The sequence below is a fragment of the Poecilia reticulata genome, chromosome 2, assembly GCF_904066995.2.
Source record: "Poecilia reticulata chromosome 2, P_reticulata-male-v2, whole genome shotgun sequence".
Taxonomy (NCBI): domain Eukaryota; kingdom Metazoa; phylum Chordata; class Actinopteri; order Cyprinodontiformes; family Poeciliidae; genus Poecilia; species Poecilia reticulata.
The window spans coordinates 27500987-27515624 of record NC_088831.1 but is presented as its reverse complement, the minus strand read 5'-3'; the positions used below and the strand labels follow the sequence as shown (position 1 = coordinate 27515624).

General features: G+C 38.3%; 1 protein-coding gene across 5 annotated transcripts in view; it reads left to right on the top strand.

The window, feature by feature from the left end:
• myo16 (myosin XVI) overlaps window positions 1-14426 on the top strand; it is a 111214-nt gene extending 96788 nt beyond the window's left edge. For 4 of the 5 annotated variants that reach the window (XM_008401520.3, XM_008401529.3, XM_008401512.3 and 1 more), the window contains exons 33-35: window positions 3402-3554; window positions 4727-4809; window positions 10858-14426. In XM_008401520.3, the coding sequence (XP_008399742.1) occupies window positions 3402-3554; window positions 4727-4809; window positions 10858-11028 (407 nt within the window). In that variant the 3' untranslated portion in view covers window positions 11029-14426. Of the gene's footprint in view, window positions 1-3401; window positions 3555-4726; window positions 4810-7157; window positions 7264-10857 lie in introns of all 5 variants that reach the window. The other variant, XR_532800.3, reaches the window with a different exon arrangement.
• Window positions 14427-14638: the final 212 nt, after the last annotated feature.

Below are 14638 nucleotides of genomic sequence, written 5' to 3'. Positions count from 1 at the left end.
ACAACTATTAAAGTTTATACAAGCATTTATTCATATTGAAGAACTGAAGAATTAAGATTGAAACTAATCGAATGGAAAAAGGGATACACACAGATAAAATTCTAAGGATAATTGGTTCCTCACCTTTGTCAGTCATTTAGGTATCCAACATGCCTTGTGCATCATTAGAGTCAAACTGTGCTATGCTTTTAATGATCAACCTCAGCTTAAAGAGCATTTTCACATCGCACACCTGCTGAACTGTCTATTAGTGCCTCACTGGTGAAACTTGCCTTATTTATTTTTTCATTCATTCTTGTCTGCTGATCAGACCACAAACGAAAATATCCCTCTACCACAATCTGGTAATAGGAACAGTGGTACATAGCGGTATGCGGATGTTAAAAGATCTCAGCCATTTTAGAAGATATAAGCCTGTCTTATTCAACACCTCATCACGTGATTAGTCTAGCTGAGCCTACCATTATCTATTATCTATACCCACCTATCGTTACAGGGTTGTGGAGGTGCAGGTGCCTATCTTTAGTGATCATTGAGTGAGAGGAAGGGTACACCCTGAACAGGCCACCAGTCCATCACAGGGGAACACAGAGACACACAGGGCAAACAACCATGCACACACACACACCCACGCACACACACATATAAAGAGGAGAGAGCTTACACATACACAGAGGGAGTACATGCATTTCCTTGCAGTAAGACCACAGGCAGAGATTTGAAGACAAATCTCAAGTTCATCATACTGTTCGGCTGGATTCCCAGGTACTTGTGTCTGGAGATGCTTTTGGCAGTGTTTAGCTGTACATCATTGTGCCTATGCAAGTTCACAGTCACAGGCTCTGTGCACATAACCTATGATAACAAAGTAATAAAAGTTTCTGGAAAAAAGCCTCTCTTTTCGTGGTATTACAAGTCATATGTGAAGAGAGTGAACGGGAAGTGGACTGTCCCCTCTGGGGTTGCTGACTGACATACAAAGCCAGACATGAGCTTACCTGCAGATTAGTTAGATCAGGTTTTGAATAGTATCAGGCTCTCTAACATCTACAATAGAAAAATCAATATTGTTATGTTAATGTTGCAATAGCCATCCTTGTTGGCAGACTTGCACAAGCCCATTTGTTACTATCTGCTTTGCCGTGCCCTTCGGCTTCCACGTTTCCTTTCTTGCATGCTGGCTTATGAGCAAGCTTGCATAGTCTCCTTTAGTGTCGCATAATAATCAGTTTGAGTTCTGGGTTATTGTGCAAGGTAGTTCAGTGGGACTGCATGCAGCGCACACAAAATTATAGAAAGTAGGGCAAACATTTAGTTGGTGCAGTGGAGGGTCACCGGGTCAGACTATTCAAACCCAAAAAGAGATTGCTTTGGGATGATGCAAATATTCTATTTTGATGCAGTCTTAGCACAACTTTAGCCTTTAAGAGAAGATAGAAATTCAGCTACCCGACTGTGTTTCCTCAGAGTTTATAAGTTGGAGCTTTGTTAATAATGTATGAGCAGTAGAATGATGAGGATTACACATCAAATATTTAACGGCTCACTCATGTTGTATTGAGGGGAGTGTGAACGCTCTGAAACGGTGTACAGTACAACCTGGTCAAATATCTAGAGGAGATGTAAAAAAAAAAAAAAAAAACTGCAGCAGAGTGAAAGGAGTAGCTGTTGGTGAAAATAAACCATCATCTTTCCATTGCCTTATGGAGGAGCTGCTCGGTTTGCGTAGTAAGCTATTGCGTCATGCTTCTATAACGGTGAAAAGTACCTCGAGCTGGATGCTGAAAGCCTTATAAGACACTGTATGTGAGCGAGTGAATGATGACGCATTTGCCCCACATCACATCTTGTACTTGAGTCTTCGTCAGCACCTGGACCGGAGCAGGAAAAAGCACTGGCATCATGGAAAGTGGTGTGTGTGACAGTGGGGTGGGCAGCGGGGTATTTTGAGCAGGCAGAGCACAGCGGGCCGCCTCAGATCTGAGTGCATAGGGATGCCTACGGGTTGAACGGGACAAGCCACTTCCGTTCCCTCTTGGCAGTCAAATGGCTGAATGTGATACTTGGCTCTAGGGAGCGGGCAGAGGTTATAGTTGCTATCCCTGACATTTCTGTGAAGAACAGCTGACTCCCCTGCTGGACCCCCTCCCCCTGTCCTCACCCCGATGGTATGAGAAAACCACAGGAATACCAAGGAAAGACGGCAGGTGGTCTTGGGATTTTTCCACAAGTATGTGTCATAAAAAAAACATACTTCAAACAAATGAAGAGGATTAGCATCCAGTTTTACTTTACCACATTCCCCGGAGTCAAACTTGGAATTGAAGTGATCGTTTCTCCTTCTTGGACACAATTTTTAACTCTGGAAGCGAATATGTTATATTAGAGTTTGTCAAGCGTATGTTTAGGTGTCATGTGACTGGGTGGGTGTGGGTGAGCTGAGAGACAAAAGGTAGACATTCTTGGTGCGAGACAACAGCTGATTATCTACTAACACATGCAGCCAGAGTCACTTATGCAGTTTTCATATGACCCTTGAAGAGCTGCAGAGGCTTTTGGAAACGCATCTCAACCAATAGAAACTTTTCACATAGTAAAATCAAATTCAAAAAGTAAAATTTAAAATGCAAAAGTATGAAATTGCATTTTCATGTTACAAATAATTAAAAAACGTTTTCTCAACTAGAAATAATCAATGAATATTATTGCACCGTTCACAAATATTCTCCCTTCTTGCAAAAACATTTGAAAGGTCCTAAAATAAAATAAAAGAAACCAGCAAGTTATAATTAAAATTCATTTTGATCCAAAAAAATAAATAAAAAATAAAAAATTGGAGTAAATAGTAGCAACCTGGAGCAACCTTATTTAGGAGGTATTCCAAAAAAAGAAAGAAAAAGAAAAGTCTAGATCCTGGATGATCCAGAGAGGTTTTGCAAAAATGCATAATCAAAGAGTCCTCTCTCTTTGCTTCAACCTTGTAAAATATTTTATGAGAAGAATAAATGTATTTTCTAATACCATGGGAGGGCAGCATGATGTAGCAAGGATGCTAATAATTGAAACTTTCTGAGTTTGTCATGGACTGCTAATTAAAAGTTCCTCAACTCTCGCGTCAAATGGAGAAGATTAAAATATGAACTACAAAATGTTTCCAGGAATGTTTATAATATGGGAAAAACAGTTTTTTCTTTAACATTGCATTTTCCCCCCTCCGTTAGATTTGTCTTAATTTTTCTGCTAGAATAAGAATGTGATTTATTTTCAGGCTTTTTTAGATATTACCAGGAGCGGTATTAAGTTTAGAGACCTTTTTATAAATGTTGAAATCCCACTGATTTTAGTCGGAATAAGTGTTACTTCTGCATATATTGTGTTTTCTCTGCTTGTTCTGTTTCCAGGATTCAATTCTAACATCAATCTGCCGGGGAGGGAGGAAAGTGGCTCTGCGCCGACCTCCCCATCCCTGCAGCTGCAAGACAAGAACGCCAACAACCACTCTCTCCATCCCCCAAGCCCTGTCCCTGTGGAGAATGGCAACCAGATATCTAATGGTAATACCACAAAGCTTTACATTTTACACTTTGCCTTCCTGACAAATGATCTCTTGAAATCATGATCTGCTATACTGTCTAGGTCAGTCAAGGTTTAGGGATTTCCCTGTTTCCTCTTCCATAAGTTTACATATGACAGCCAAAAGCAGGTTGCTCTCATCTTCATTGAGAAAAAACAAGTAAATGGCAAAGTCCAGCCTTGGGGTCCAAAAAACTAAAGAAAAAGCTAAAAGTCAAACATTTTGGCTTTTTATTATGTTGTAACTTAAAGTAACTGAGCTGATAATGGACCTGTCTGCACAATATGTGAACTTAGCTTTTTGAACTGTTCAAAAAGTGAACAAAAAAAATCTGTTTTGATATTTTAAATATCTGAGATTTATTTGCTACAGTTTTATTTATCATTTATCTATAGTTTTTATTGTTAATGTGTTGGTTTTCTTCAAATAGAATATGACCAAATTAGTCAAGATACATATCTGAAGAAAATTCACATGTTAATCATTAAAACTATTGATAAATAGAAAATAAAACTTATTTATGTTATTTCAAATACAAAATTTTTTTTCTTGCTTCACTTTTTGAACAGTTCAAAAAACTATATTCATATATGTTGTGTAGATTCATTACACAAAGTGATTAATTTTGATCTAACATGTAATAAAAACTAAAAATTCAGTTTCTTGGAATATTAACAAATTGAATAAGGATAATAATTAAGTTTCTTAACACATAAATGTCAGACTGTTGCTACTGAGGCAATCAGTCAGTGTCTCTGCTGAGGTGTTATGAAAGACCAGCTCTCCTCAGAAGCAACTTCAGCTTGTCTGCTGGTCTTGATATTACTCCACAGAGTCTCTGCTGGGCTTGGTCGGGTCAGTTTGTTGACCAAATCAAGCTTAGACTTCCGTTTTTAAAGATTTTATGCAACATTAAAAAATTTTGAAAGACTTAACTTTCTATTTTCATTATTTTTATTGAAATACTTCACTTCTTGTGTATTGGACTCTATATAATAACTGAGTTAATTTTTTTTTACTGATTTGCTGAATAAAAAGACCTTTTCGGCTGCTGTCTAATTATTGAGATGTACAGTGAAAATAATGCCACTGGAATATTTTAGAGCTGGATTTGACCTCCGGCTGGGTGTTTGCTGTTTGTGTAATATTCAGGATCACTGGAGGATGAGAGTCACAGCAAGTCGAACTCCAGCACCACCTCCCTGCACAGACATTTGGACAGCCATCATACTCAGGTAATCACACATCACAAAGCGTTTCCCTTCTAATATTTTATGCATACCCCCAAAAATGGTGAATTGTTTGATTAATACACTAATTTTCCTTTCCGCTTCAGGTTCTGTGTAATTTTTTTATTTTTCTTATTTCAGCCTATTAACTCCAGACGCTGCCTCACTTTTGCAGACTTTGTGAAACCTTGACCTTCATTTTGAGATCAGTTTGCTTACGGCCGGTTACAGGCACACAAACATTTACTCAGACACACTCACAGTAGCAACACACACGGACGGTTAGAGCACAGCCCCTGTAATGATAGATGTTATTGTGTTTGGGTTCGTTGACTAAGCGAAGGGAAAAAGTCGCCTCCTTGGAACATCATGTACCTCTCCTGACATGCGAGCTTCTTCAGACACTACAGGCAGGTGTACTGTTACAGGATTAAATTCACTGTCCTGTCCACTCGAACCCAAACTCACACACATCCAAGTGGAAAAACGGAGGTACAACTAAGCAGTGCTGTAATTATCAGCAAGCCTAAAGCAGTAGGAAATCAAACTCGCATGATCTATGCCACATACAAAAAGTCAGAGGGTAGAGCAAGTCGGAAATACAGATTCAAGCTTTCATAGTGATTATCATGTGCTGTAATCTCACCTCTGGCAAGAACACCCAGTAACAGCCCCCTTTTTTTTTCTCTCCAAAAATGACATTCAATTTTTCTTTATAGATCCGGGTTGTCATTTAAAAATGGATAAAACAGTCCTGTGATTTACTGAAAAAATCAAACCAAACAACAACATTCTCAGAATGTGACTCATTTAACATTTAATGGTAGATTGATTCTTTGAATTTTACCATGTAGAACATTGGAGATAAACACTTACTAGCTCGTGCCTGAAATAGAGGATAGAAGTGTCAGTAATATGTGTTTATTGGTGAGGTTCACATCATAAATGTTTAGAGACAGTAAGCTCTATTAATATGTGTAAAAGTCCTCTATGTTTTACACTGCAGATGGGTTTAGGGTTCTTACTCTCTCTGAACAATGTGCATCTTTTTTTCATCCTGATCTCAAGATACAGTAATAATCTACATCTAAATTACTTTTGGATTTTTGTTTTTGCAATTTCAAATAATGAAATTGAGTTTTACACACGTGCACTGCACATTTTATGAGGTAAACCTCTCTAGCTTTGTGTCGGACCGTTTTTTGCATTCAGAATGACCTTAACTCTCCTGTCTGAGATTTCTGTGCACATAGACATGATCTGTTGCTAAATCTGTTCCAAGTCAAGACGGATCACTGTTTTCAGCTGAAATCCAGACTCATCAGAAAAGGCAGCATTTTTCAACTTGTCATTGTCAGATTTTGGTGAGCTGAGGTGAATTGTAGCCACTGTTTCCTTTTCTTACCTTATGGTGTTACACATACTACCTCAGATAAAAGTATAGATGCCTTATTATTATCTTAAGCTATTCTTGGTAACCGTAAGAGACGAGTGAACAAGAAAATCAATTTCTGAAATCCTTAGACAAGTATGAGGTACCAATAACTATGACACTTATAAAGTCACTTTTATCTCCTTTCTTCCTCTTTCTGATGTTCAGTTTGAACTTCAGCAATTTATCTTAACCATATGATAAACATCACAGTCAGCTTTATTCATGATGTTTGTGCACATAAACAGATATTTTAACTTTTTAAAGTTAGAAAAGTTAAGTGATTGACAGAGCAAAGTCCCTCCTCCTGACTGATTTTTTGTATTTCTCTTGGTGGCAATAGATCAAGGAGAAGGCAAAGGAGTTTGTTTTTTTTTTCACTAATTATCTGTCTCACGTTCTATTCTTACGTCATAGTGACAGTTTTAGCAAATATGTAAAAACCGTTTTTTGGGGGGTTTTTTGTAAATAAGTTATATATTGCAGCTTTAAGGTGCTAATATATTGCATGCTGAATAATATTCAGGCTTTCACACAAAGTTTTCTCTCAGAAAAAAACTAAAAGAACTTTAATAGCAGGTTGGATTAGCGAGTGATTTTCAGCTAAGCTCGAAGCAAAAGAATAAGCAAAGGACACGGTGTACCATTTTGAGACGAGCTCACAGGATTCACCTTTCATAGATAAAACTCCACAAAGGTGTGAAAGGACTCTGTGTTCCTTCTTTAAAATCCTGTGACTGAAGAAACACATTTCCCCTCCACTTCCAGCTGACCTGTGTGTAAACGCAGGTAAAATGCTGATGCGCCAGCTTTCCTAATCACAGTGTTTCTAGACGTCTGCAGCGCCTTCCGAGTACGGAGAAGACTTTCTTTCTCTGCAGTTCTAACATTTTTGCTCTTTTATCCTTCATGTATTTTCCAGAGGGGGCATCTCAACTTTTCTCCATTTGGTGCAGGGGCTGCCCTCTAAAACAAAGAGGGTGGTCAGGGTGGGCTCACCGGAAACACTTCCCATAAATAGGGATGTGGTGAGTGTGTCACGGCCGTGCTGATCTCAAGCCTGACGGCAACAGCAGTGTTTTTCATGGAAATTCTGCAAAAGCATAATACTTCCTCAGAACATTGGCAGAAAATGATTAATAGTCTGGTTATTTATGGAGCCTGAGGCTTTTATAAGCAACCAAAGCCAAGGGAAGAAGACCATAATGTTCTCATCAACATGTACATGAAATCAGGAAGCCAAAATTGTGAAAAACACTGCTTTTGCATAACTTCATCAACAGCTCATCTGCTCCCTTTTTTATTGTTTGTAGAGAAACCTCTTATTACCATTTGTTTATATATGAAAAGGAAACATAGGCTAGCTGGGCATTCCTCATTCCTAGATCTCCAATGATACGTACTGGTGCTCCCAGTGATCCCAGTTCAGTGATAAAATTAATTCAGAAAAATCAACAAATTTCAAAATGCAATTCCCATTAATCATCAGGTGATTAAGCTGACAGTCAAAACTCAACTGTGAAAATGGTCACTGAGGAAAGAACACTTGTATGCTGAAAATGTTATTTGCTATTTTGCACCGTGGACGTTTTGGGTCGTCTTGTAAACAATATTTTTGGGTACATAGCGAGTTTTTTTGCCACAATTTTTACCCGCCCTGGAAGCGTTTTGCCAGGAGATATCTGGGAGAACGAAGGTATTTCAGCAAAGTTGCTTTGTTTTAATTTTAGGTGCTCTTAACTTGTTTTAGCATCTGTTTTAGAAGATGCTGATTTTGAAAGCATTGGGGGGGGGGGTTTTGAAAAAAAAAAAAAAAGATCTAGAAAATTAGGCTGAAGTTAAGGTTGGCATCTACAGTTTGTAACACTAAACAACACTAAACGTTTCTGTTTACTAGCAGGAGGGTAAGAAGAAATATTTTGAATGCTGTTTACTGTAGCTCTGGAAGAGAAATTATAATTGGCTAGAATTTGTATCAACAGAACAAAACTTCACAAAAACCTCTGATCAGTCTTTGAGTTTAGTTCTTATTCACCTGGTCAAAATTCTCTGCTGCTAAATGATTTATTTATTACTCTGGTGATTCATGTAACTAAAAGTTGGACTATATTCATACATGTCTAATGTTTGTGAAACCAAACACACACTTGTGTTTGTCCTGTCTTCTTCCATCCTCTGCTCATAACTGCAGACATGTTGCAAATACTGCGAGGAAAAGATATGAGAGAATACTTTTCTGATGGCTTTTTGGATCAGTTTCAGTGTCATTAATTTCTTCATTAAGTTCATTCTGTGAATCTTTTTTTTTGTCTGTTAGCTTCGTTCCAAACTGTGTTTGCGTAGGACTTTCATAACTAATAAGAAGAAAGGATGCTGGAAGATAAAGGGGGCAAGCTGATTAGGAATGAATAGGCTGGTTTGTGTTTTTCCAAGAGCAGTCGAGGCTAATTATATAGCAAATTGACAGACGGCTGAGTGACTGAAGACGACAAGGATTGATAGTTTTGTTTATCCCCTCAGACAATGTCTCGTGAAAGGCAATGACATTTAAAGTGGGAGTCTTCACACATTTCCTTCTCAGAATTATGCAGCACAACACATTCCCATTTCTGAAACGTATGAGAAGGACAAACAGTACGATACTTTGTGGAACTAAAGCCGCTGGTAAAAAAGATATTTCCAAGAAGAAAAAAAAAAATAAGCTCACACACAGAAATGATTACTGACTTCTGATATTGTTGCTTCTTTCATCTGTAAAAGTACAGTCTGTTCTGATGTTAACCAGATTGGGACAAACACACATTTAAAAAACATAAGGTTCTTTTTAGACCATCGTATTTTTTTTGTTTTTCTTTTTCTACTTTCTTTACAAATGAGGTATAACCAAAGTCACACTTGGGGTTGGAATATTACATTTTCTTAGTATTTATATGCTTTCCTAAGAAAAAAAGCTAGTATACAGAATCACCATCCGACTATTTCTTTATCAAAAAACACAATGGTTCCAAGGAAATCTCAATAATAGATAAATGCATAACCATTTTTGCTAAATATTTTTAATTTCACAGTTGAGTTCCAATATCAAGAAGTTACCTGTTCTGGTTATGTCAGTCAGTCTTGTTTACCCATCAGGACTGGGGAAAGGGTTAGGGTTTTCAAGCTTTACCTGACCCAAACTTGTGCATTTAGTGCATAGAATCTTCATAATATTCTGAAAAGTTATTTTTAAAGCACTATTACTATAAAACTTTCTTTATGTTGTAAATGCTATATTCACATCGTATCATGTTCATAGTTCCATTTCGAAGATTACCTCTTAAATGTGCAGCGCTCTCAGTCAGAACGGTCACAAACTACGAATCTTTGAACATTTCCAGTAGTTTCTGAGCCTTGTTGCATTCAGTCTATTTGTGTTTGCGTGAGTCCGTGTGCAGTCATGCATTGCAGAAGGACATGGTGTTCCCTTTTGCCTACTGTTCCAGAAGCTGGTGTTCCTGCTTGGCACCACAGCATTAAATAGCCTAGCAGAGACGTGTAAATTATGGATTAGATTCTCGTCTGCCAGTGCAGACGGCCAATCTGAGTGTTTAATCTCATATGGATATCAGAAACATAATGCTCACCTACGTCACACTGCTGCTCGTGTGTGACTGCTGTGACAAAGTGACATGTTTTGGAAAATATTACAGTGAAAATATTGAACTTTTGGAGAAATCTGTTCTGTTGAAAGAATAACTTTTCTTTGAAGCATTCTTTTTTCTCGGGTTAATACAAAATACATTCACAAGTTGACACAATTAGATGAATACATTTAGATTATGGACTCATTGGACATCCGGTCACCTCCATGTAATATTTGGTGAACTCATAGTGTGTAAACTATTGAGAGCGAAACAAGAGACTTAAACAGATGGAATAAAGAAATAGCAAACCCTTAGCTTAGGCCGACTGCTGGGTCGCGTGATGGATGTCAGCAGGAATAAATAAGATTAATTTAGCTTTTTTGAGAATTAATAATAATTTAGATGCAGCAGAGCGAATGGATTTTCGTAGTAGGATTGTAGAAATGTTTAATGTTTATAGGCTTTGGCAAATTGGATGGTTTTTATTGCTTTTTTTCCCCCCCAGATCACAAGCTGTGTTTTAAAGACTCTGTGATCAGTGAAGAATAATCTTGTCTTGATAATCAGTAAAAAAAATAAAAAATTTATTACAAAGCTGATCTCCACATGATTCATCTGTTGAATTATAACCGAGCACGGACGTTTTCTTTTTCATATTTTCTTGGTTTGGATTATCAACGAAAAACTGAGAATCCTTTTTAATTTTACCTAAACAATTGACTTGCCCATCAGTAGTGTCGTGCTCTGGTTCCAGTGGTTGAATGCGTTTCTATGTGTGCACATTTTGATTTACGGCCTGAGCACTTGTGAGAAAAATCCGAGACTAGAACTTGTTTTTTTTTTTTGTTTTTGTTTTTTTATCCAGCTGCGTTGAAGTAAAAACCTAAACTTTTCCTTCACATCTCTCATTAATCACACATTTGCTTCTTCATCTCATCCTGTCGAGTAAAATACGCTCTTCCTCTCTAAACCAAACCAACCTTCCTCCTTCTTCTCTAGTTGCTCCAGCGCCTACATCTGACCAACAGAGACGAGAGCGCCGCCCTCAGGGAGCTTCTCCGCTGGCGGCAGGTGCAGTGTGAGGGGCGGAGCAGTCACAAGCAGCGGCCGCCTCAGTCCCCACCCCTGCCCCCCACACTGCTCTGGACCAAAAGGAAGGCCTCTCCTTGAGCTACGGTGTCTGAATGAAGTCGCGTCTTCAAATCCTTTCGTCAAAGATAAACTCTTTGTTTGTTTGTTTTGTAAATTTTATCTGGGCCACCAACCTCACTGCCCGTGGGCTACGCTGATGAACCGAGGCCGAAAGCTGAAGAGCCTCCTGGGGCTTCGGCTTCTCCTGTATTTGCACTGACTGTGGAAGACGCTCTACCTGATATGACATGAACTCAGTGTGCACAGTGTGTGTGAATGCATAAACAGCTGTACCTGTGGAAGTGGGTTTTATTATATGATCAAATACTTTATGTATAAAAAGAAAAAATCAGCAGACATATAAGAGATTAAATTATTATAACACGCCTATTTATTTTCACCAAAAGGATGATGTCCATTTATTGGAGGCTGCACCCGAGAGCAAATCAGCAGCATGTCTGTGGTGGTCAGATGCCGAATGAGCCTCTTACCTCTCCAATAGATAGTCTTGCATTACTGCTGTACACAAAACAAGTTTCCTCCCCGCAACATGGTGCTGATGATACTGTTGAGTTCCTTCCTACATGTTCACACTGGGGTTCTTGCGTGCGGACTTGTGAAGTTTACAAGCAAACCCAACGCCTTTAGGAACTTCCAGGTTTTTAACATCCGTGCAGCTGGCTTCGACGTGCTCGGCTCCTAAGTGCTACTGGTAGCTATGGCAACAAGCTACCAAGGGGTCAGGCTAACCTCAGCATTATCCCAAGGTGTACTTTTCGTCCTCGTTGTTGACCAGCCTTGAATAAAAGCCCTGTGGCCAAATTCCAAACCACTGCACTTACCATGAAAAGGGAATCTACCAAGTTGTCCAAGATGCGAATGTTTCAGCAGACGGGTGTGTCGTTCATGTTGTGAACACGCGACTGTGCCAAAGTGATTCAAGTGAAAATACGATTGAAGTATTGTTATGTCTGATGCATACTGTAAGCTCTTTAATTATTTGATGTACAGGTAGGTTTAAAAGAGTAAATAAGTTTTATTGACAATGCGGGCCGAGGAAAAACATCGTAAATGAGACAAGAAAAAAAAAAAGCTAATGTGTGATCACATAAGCATTGTTAGGGGAGAGCATATGAGGTCAGATGTTTCTTTGGTTGTGTCAGACACATTAAGTCCCACAGAAATAATGACAACAATTTATCCAACTTTTGCTCAAATCTTCAAATGAGTTATATTCTTTGACCTCTTGGTTTATAAAGGCATCTTCTTTAAATTCTGGACTTGTTCATTAAATAGCAGTTATCCTGCAGATCAGAGATGCTGCTTCATCTACAAAATTAGTTTGATGAAGAGGAGAGACTTTCAAATTATGTGGTTTTTTTTCTAGTTTTACCCACAACAGACCTTGAAAGGCTGAATGTCATTAATTCTAGGCTTCAAATGATTTATTTGCACTCTTCTTTTTCCACGACAGCCTGACTATACAGTATACAACCCCAATTATTCTTAGATACATATCTATGCTTTTATATACTTTTTCTTTTACTTGTTCATTAGTTTTGTATTAAGAAAAAAATAAATATAGTTGGACTTCGGAGTTTGCGTTGCTGTTCTGAGCCTCTAATGTTTCAAGCTCCTAACAATGGCTGTGTCGACAACCAAGCGGGTTTGTGTGTTCGGTGTCGTGTAGGAGAGCTCACACGCAGATCAACTGGACTTCTGTACAGATTCTTCCACTGTGTGCTCGTCCTCCTCTCACCTCTCACCCCGGAGTCCTTTCCATCATCTCCTCTTTCCCCCGTTTGACCCCAAACCACAGACCTTCTCTCCAGCTCGACCTACTGCCCTCCTTCCTCTAACGGACGGATGAAACTGGCTTTACGGGTGTTTCCATGGTAACGTCAGTGTAAATAGCGACTGATGTTTGAAGTCCTTTGCTTTCATCATCCCAGAAGAGCTTAGAGACTGAAATAAAAGACAAAAGACATGTATGAGGTGTAAAAAGTCAGTTCATTATAAGGACTCTGAGATTGAAGAATGTTTTTGTTTTTTGGGGGGGGGATTGATGCAATGACTGAGAAACTGGAAGAGATTTATTTAAAAAAATGTGAATCTTTTTTTTTTTTCTTTTTTTTTACAATGACTTGTCTGTTACTGTGGAATTATTTTTACTTATTTATTATCCACCTCCAGATCCTGTTATGTTTTTGTTTTGGTTTTTCTCTCCTGATGCAAGCCGGAAGATCGACCTAAATATGCGTACAGTTGTTTACTGCACAATGTTTATGTGGTGTTGTGGTTGATCTTTGTGTTGGGCGTGTCTCGGCAAGCTGTTTGATCTTGGGAGATTGTCCTAAATGGTTAACGACACTAGGTATCAATAGCTCTAATGGATTTCTCTTTGCCACTGATCACCCACAATGTGTCTGATTGATTTAGCCTTAGAAATTAGCAGCACAAAGGTGCAAGAGGACTTGGGAATCACCACCACCACCACCAGAGTCTTTGTTTTTCTTTTTGTTTGCTTTTTTTGACTGAATGTCTAAATGCAAACATCTATTCTTCGAGCGTCACTGATATTCTTTGTAGCTTTGAATTGTGAATTATTACTGGAATATGCTCTTGCTTCTAAAAAAAAAGAATATACTTGACTGCTTAATGTGAACTATGTCTTCGTTTGGAGCTCATTTCTAAAGTGAGGTAACGATGCAAAAGGACAGATTTCCTCCGTCACGAACACCTTGTGGGCTGCAGAACTACAAACATTATCAAGGAGCAAATCTGATGCAAGCATAATAAGCTGGTGAACTCTGTTGATGCCCTCCGAAGGGCAAAACCTACCATTCATCATGAACAGCGTTCGGGTTTGCTGTGTGATTTTTGTGCATACCCTTAAACCATGAAATAAGGCTTTTACCTTGCATGATCAATATGTTTGGACTTTCCATAACATGCACATGTTGGTGGGGGTGGAGAAAATGCAGATTTTTTAATGTGAAGAATTGTTTTTCACCGCACTGTGAACCCTTCGTCTACCCCAAACACTAATTGTCAACATTAAAGTCCACAATACGCATAACTGACGGCAGGCCGATTACTGTCGCCCATCTCTGTTCGTCAGGAATCTATAAAATCGTCTCTTCAGAGATCAGCTTTCTGGTGCTACAGTCAGTGTTAAATGGCCATTCTGTTCCTGTTTTTCTATTATTTCTGCACCTAAATATGGGGTTTGTCACTGCCTTTCATAATTTTGTTATGGTTTTTTTTTTCTTTTTTATTGTAATCCTTCTTTTCTACCTGACATACAATATATTTTCATTTGCATATGTATGTGTTTGTGGAAAAAAACAAAAAGATTGTGGTATTTCATAAATATTATCCCAATGTTTTATAATTCTGTCTCTGTACAGCAATAAAGCACAATTGTGTCAATGTCAGTTTCTCTGTATGTGTAAAGAAAGAAAAAACAAGAAGGTTACACAAAGTTCAGCCTAAAATTTATTTAGAGCTCATGACATTTGTCATGATGCTCAAAACAATACATAATGGTGTGTTTGGATGAAAATTATACATTATCTTTTTATTTGTATTCAGTTTCGCCACAGATTACTCCATATGAGCTTGAACTGAGCTTTGATTGGGTTATTTT